Source organism: Haematobia irritans, chromosome 1 (genome assembly GCF_050003625.1).
Source record: "Haematobia irritans isolate KBUSLIRL chromosome 1, ASM5000362v1, whole genome shotgun sequence".
Classification (NCBI taxonomy): domain Eukaryota; kingdom Metazoa; phylum Arthropoda; class Insecta; order Diptera; family Muscidae; genus Haematobia; species Haematobia irritans.
This window is the reverse complement of record NC_134397.1, coordinates 224,107,949-224,114,440: the sequence shown is the minus strand read 5'-3', so window position 1 is coordinate 224,114,440 and position 6,492 is coordinate 224,107,949. Positions and strand designations below refer to the sequence as shown.

Sequence of the window (6,492 nt, the reverse complement as noted above, 5' to 3'; positions counted from 1 at the left end):
GCCCATTTTCAATACCATCCGACCTACATCGATAACAACTACTTGTGCCAAGTTTCAAGTCGATAGCTTGTTTCGTTCGGAAGTTAGCGTGATTTCAACAGACGGACGGACGGACGGACGGACATGCTTAGATCGACTCAGAATTTCACCACGACCCAGAATATATATACTTTATGGGGTCTGAGAGCAATATTTCGATGTGTTACAAACGGAATGACAAAGTTAATATACCCCCATCCTATGATGGAGGGTATAATTAATTGGATCAATTAATTTCGTGATTGAATCAGAAAATTTTTTTTGTGTGTAGCTTTCGCCCGATTTACATTCATATGACCACAGAGGCCAACTTTTAACTCCGATTTAGTTGAAATTTTGCACAGGGAGTAGAATTAGCATTGTATATTGAGTCTATATTGAGTCTATAGATTTTGTAGAAGTCTATCGAATTCTGTCCAGATCGAGTGATATTTAAATGTATGTATTTGGGACAAACCTTTATATAGCCCCCAACACATTTGACGGATGTTATATGATATCGAAAATTTAGATCTACAAAGTGGTGCAGGGTATAATATAGTCGGCCCCGCCCGACTTTAGACTTTTCTTACTTGTTTTTTCGTAATTGTTGGTAAATTTTCTTCAAATTTTGTCTATATAAAAAAAATTGGCAAATTTTCCTATAGAAAGAAAATTTTGACAAAATTTTCTATAGAAAAAAATTACAAAATTTTCTATAGAAATAATATTTTAACAAAATTTTCTATATAAATAAAATTTTGAGAAAATTTTCTATAGAAATAAAATTTTGACATCAGTTTTTCGTAGTTTTTGTTAAAATTTTCTCCAAATTTCGGTAGTTTATACCCCTTTTTATATTCTTCTTCTTCCGATTGGAGGACGATATCCATATAAAATTAATACGACGACAAATAAGGAATATGAAAAACCCATTGTCATTGTTTGATTTTTTTTGATACATATCTACGTTAATTTCATCAATATTACAGTTGACTGCCGCCTTAATTTTTTATTATTCCAAAATTAATATGAACATCTTTCTATCCTGTGGTCGATCGTATAAGCAATTTGTGACAATGTGTCCCTAAACAATATATGATCATCATAAACCCATTTCTTCAATGTTATAAAATGTCTTAGAGGAATCATTTCAGCATGGCAATGACATTAAATTATTAGCAATCAGAATTACTGACATATATGGTATATGGTAATAAATTGTGTGAAGGTAGCTGAATCCATCAAACAAACAAAAAAATGATTAAGGCAATTAGACAACGTTTAAAGGCTTATCAATTCGCATGAAACAACAACAAGAAAAATTCGGTTAAAAATTAATAATCAAAACGTAACGTAAAAATACCAATGAATAGATTAAATTGTGTATCAATTGTCATTTAAATCAGCGATACATGGCCAATATAGCTTCACCTATAGAAAAGAACAAAAGGCAGAGGGGGGAGTGAAGGCCCCAAAAAACGTTGTTTTTTTTTGTTTTTCGTCAATGATAAGTCTGACAAATCAAAGCTGTTTTTTATGTGCTTGATTTGATTTGAGTAACGTGAAATGTTATAAAAATAAGTGGCAAATTGAAAAATGAAAACAGTTGGATTTTCTAAACTAATTTAAAAACAATTACGTTGCTGGATTTAACGTTTTTTTTTTTTTTGTACGAAAGAAAGGAATAACAATGGTAAAAGGTAAGAGAAGCTGGGTTTTTTCGATTTTTGTTTTGTGTAGATAATATTCACATAAATCAATATCTTCTAGATTCTTTGCTTTTTGCCAGTATTTTGGTTTTAGCAGCAGCTGTTGTTATCCATATTCATGCTCAAAGTATCATCGAGGGCTGTGTATCTGAAACGGAACTCTGGGGTTCTGTGGATGGCACCAAATTCTATTTCTGCCTTGGTGATAATATGGCTTTGGAACAATCTTGTGATCCTGGTACATTCTTTGTGAAAAATACCACTGTAGCTGGTTGTGTTCCTGTTGCGGATGTCGATGATAAATGCATCTACCATGATGGACCTCCCACATGTACTGGTGAAAGTCTATACCAACCCCAGCCCCATGAAATGCCTAACAATTTTTATCTGTGTACCATGAATGGAGCTGAACCTCAGGTTATGAAATGCCCCGATGAAAAAGCTTTCGTTAACCAGAATGGTTATTTGGGATGTTTCGATTGGAGTAATTGGCGTGAAATTCGTGGATGTGTCAATGAATAGGTCATCATGAAGTGTACAAAAAATTCTGTAAAGTCTTTTCTGAACTAAGTGGAATTTTATTGAAAAATGTTTGCAGTTATTTAATATAATAAGAAAACAACAATGATATTATATACCAAATTTTTTTCACATACATCCTAATCATGGACTCTGGTCAACACCCCGAATATCAAAGATAATAACAAAATTAAGATTTTAATCATAATGAAACTTCAAATGATTTTTTTTTGTCAATAACAACGGAATAGATTATCACAATTATATGGTATTTTTGATTTCATTGGAATTGTTGACGTATCTCGAATTTTTTAATCACTAGCTATATCTACCTTAAACAATATAAGAAATCTAAAAATCAAATGACATATTTTAATTTGGATTTAGAATATCAACAGAAGTTAATATTTATTATAACTTGCATCTTATGGATCGAGTATAGTTGCACTGTGTCTCAATTGATTTTCAAGAAAGTTGACGGGGATCCCATTGATTTGGACATTATTCTACCCACCACTATAGAATGGTGATGGGTATAATAATATCGAAATATCGATTTCCGACTATATATATATATATATATATATATATATATATATATATATATATATATATATATATATATATATATATATATATATATATATATATATATATATATATATATATATATATATATAAATATATATATATATATACTTGGTCAGGGAGAAATTATAAGCCGATATAAGCCTGTCCGTCTGGCCGTCAGTCTATTGTAATCACGCTACAGTCTTCAATAATAGTGCTATCGTCCAATTTGGCACAGATTAGTATTTTGTCTGCACGCAGGCCAAGTTCGAAGGTGAGCTATATCGGTCCAGCTTTTGATATAGCTCCCACATAAACCGATCCCCCGTTTTGGGGTATTGGGCTTCTAGAAACCGTAGTTTTTATTCAATTTGTCTGAACTTCGAAATCTAGGGGCATTTTAGAACTACACATACAAAAAAATTTCACGAAAATTTTTCCAATTAAAATTTTAATTGAGTTTTATAAAATATTCAATTAAAAATTTAATTGATTCAACAAATGTTTTAATTGAAACAAAAATCAATCACAAAAATAATAGTATCAATTAATTTTTTAATTGGATCAATTAACATTTTAATAGACCTTCAATTAATTTTTTAATTGATACTATCATTTCTGTGATTGAAGACATTTCAATTAAAAATTAATTGGATCAATTAATTTCGTGATTGAATCAGAAAAAAAATTTTTTGTGTGCAAATAGGTGTGCCGAAAATGGTGTGAATTGGACCGATTTGGAATAGCCCCCTTAAAGACCGATCTCCCGATTTTACTTTTGGGGTTCTAGTAACCGTAGATTTTATCCAATTAGCCTAAAATTGGAAATCTAGAGGTATTTTAGAACCACAAATATATGTGTTGATAATAGTGTGTATCGGTCCATGTTTGAGTATAGCCCCCATATAGACCGATCTCTCGATTTTAGCACCATCAAAAGGTGTGAATCGGTCCATGTTTTGGAATAGCCCCCTTATAGACCGATCTCCCGATTTTATTTCTTGGGCTTCTAGAAACCGTAGTTTTTATTCGATTTGCCTAAAATTGGAAATCTAGAGGTATTTTAGAACCACAAATATATGTGTCGAAAATGGTGTGTATCGGTCCATGTTTTGGTATAGCCCCCATATAGACCGATCTCCTGATTTTACTTCTTAGGCTTCTAGAAACCGCACACAGAGAAAAGAATGGTTGGAATTCGGTTATTCTTATGAACATTCTATATTTAGAAATAAATATTAGTTGTTTATACCAATTTTCTGTATTTCCATATATTTATTCATACCGGTAAGCATTTGATGAGATTTTCAACAGATTTTCTATTGTGCCACAACATAAATGGTTGTAGTAACCAAATTTACCTCCTTTGAAAAATTTAGAGTGGTATTGGTTGATACGACCATCCGTAAGGAAAAATTTTAACTATCATTTAGTAACCACCATGGTTAGGTTAGGTTAGGTTATGTGGCAGCCCGATGTATCAGGCTCACTTAGACTATTCAGTCCATTGTGATACCACAGTGATGAACTTCTCTCTTATCACTGAGTGCTGTCCGATTCCATGTTAAGCTCAATGACAAGGGACCTCCTTTTTATAGCCGAGTCCGAACGGTGTTCCACATTGCAGTGAGACCACTTAGAGAAGCTTTGAAACCCTCAGAAATGTCACCAGCATTACTGAGGTGGGATAATCCACCGCTGAAAAACTTTTTTGGTGTTCGGTCGTAGCAGGAATCGAACCCACGACCTTGTGTATGCAAGGCGGGCATGGTAAATATATTTATATATTATATTTAAAATATTTATAAAATGTCATTTGTTTTTTTTTGAAGAAGAATAAAGAATTTTATTTTTAAATTTTAATTGGAGGCAACGATAACAAAAACATAAAATTTTATCATCTCTTCGCAATGAATGGGAATCACAGTACAGCATGAATGGTATAAAAAATGTTTTCTCGGGGAAAATAAATTCAAAACAAAATTCAAAATAACTCAATAATCTTAATATCTATTTAGCATGTATCAAAAATAACCGTGGAGGTTGAGGAGGTTCCCGAAAACATTTATGATTTATAATTAGATGTGTAGGTATATTTGAGACATTTTTACAATTTTACAAATGGGCTGGACCTCTCCAAGACATTTGGCGAATTGTGAATTTATGTTCACAAATAGGGTGGTTTGTAATTATTTGCAATCTGCTAGTAACCGATTTTCACCATTAACATAAGGCCGGGCCGATGTTCTATCGCATTTAGTTGATTTCAACACGAACATATACCATTCCATTTATTAATAAATTTTTATTTTATTATACCCTACACCATAGGATTGGGGTATATGAACTTTGTCATTCCGTTTGTAACACATCGAAATATTGCTCTAAGACCCCATAAAGTATATATATTCTGGGTCGTGGTGAAATACTGAGTCGATCTGAGCATGTCCGTCCGTCCGTCCGTCTGTTGAAATCACGCCAACTTCCGAACGAAACAAGCTATCGACTTGAAACTTGGCACAAGTAGTTGTTATTGATTTAGGTCAGATGGTATTGCAAATGGGCCATATCAGTCTACTTTTACGTATAGCCCCCATATAAACGGACCCCCAAATTTGGCTTGCGATTTCTCTAAAAAAAGCAAATTTCATCCGATCCGGCTGAAATTTGGTACATGGTGTTAGTATGTGGTCTCTAACAACCATGCAAAAATTGGTCCATATCGGTCCACTTTTACGTATAGCCCCCATATAAACGGACTCCCAAATTTGGCTTACGATTGCTCTAAAAGAAGCAAATTTCATCCGCTCATGCTGAAATTTGGTACATACCCTTAGTATATGGTCTCTAACAACCATGCAAAAATTGGTACACATCGGTCCATAATTATATATAGCCCCCATATAAACCGATCCCCCGATTTGGCTTGCGGAGCCTTTAAGAGAAGCAAATTTCATCCGATCCGGCTGATATTTGGTACGTGGTGTTGGTACATGTTCTCTAATGACCATGCAAAAATTGGTCCACATCGACCAATAATTATATATAGCCCCCATATAAGCCGATCCAAAGATTTGACCTCCGGAGCCTCTTAGAGGAGCAAAATTCATCCGATCCGGTTGAAACTTGGTACGTGGTGTTGGTATATGTTCTCTAATGACCATGCAAAAATTGGTCCACATCGACCCATAATTATATATAGCCCCCATATAAGCCGATCCAAAGATTTGACCTCCGGAGCCTCTTAGAGGAGCAAAATTCATCCGATACGGTTGAAACTTGGTACGTGGTGTCAGTATATGGTCTCTAACAACAATGCAAGAATTGGTTCATATCGGTCCATAATTATATATAGCCCTCATATAAATCGATCACCAGATTTGTCCTCCGGAGCAAAATTCATCCGATCCAGTTGAAATTTGGAACATGGTGTTAGAATGTGGTCTCTAACAAACACTCCAGAATTGGTCCATATCGGTCCATAATTATATATAGCCCCCATATAAACCGTTCCCCAGATTTGATCTCCGGAGCCTCTTGGAGGAGCAAAATTCATCCGATCCGGTTGAAATTTGCAACGTGGTGTTAGTATAAGGCCGCTAATAACCATGCCAAAATTGGTCCATATCGGTCTGTAGTTATATATAGCCGATCCCCAATCACACAAAAATTG

The 6,492-nt window shown here is 34.0% G+C and overlaps 1 protein-coding gene across 1 annotated transcript; it reads left to right on the top strand.

The window, feature by feature from the left end:
• Positions 1-1,629: 1,629 nt before the first annotated feature.
• Positions 1,630-2,462, top strand: LOC142222657 (uncharacterized). The gene is made up of 2 exons (XM_075292907.1): positions 1,630-1,721; positions 1,792-2,462. The coding sequence occupies exons 1-2, from the start codon at positions 1,712-1,714 to the stop codon at positions 2,250-2,252; spliced, it is 471 nt and encodes a 156-aa protein (XP_075149022.1). The 5' UTR covers positions 1,630-1,711; the 3' UTR covers positions 2,253-2,462.
• The last annotated feature ends 4,030 nt before the right edge of the window (positions 2,463-6,492 follow it).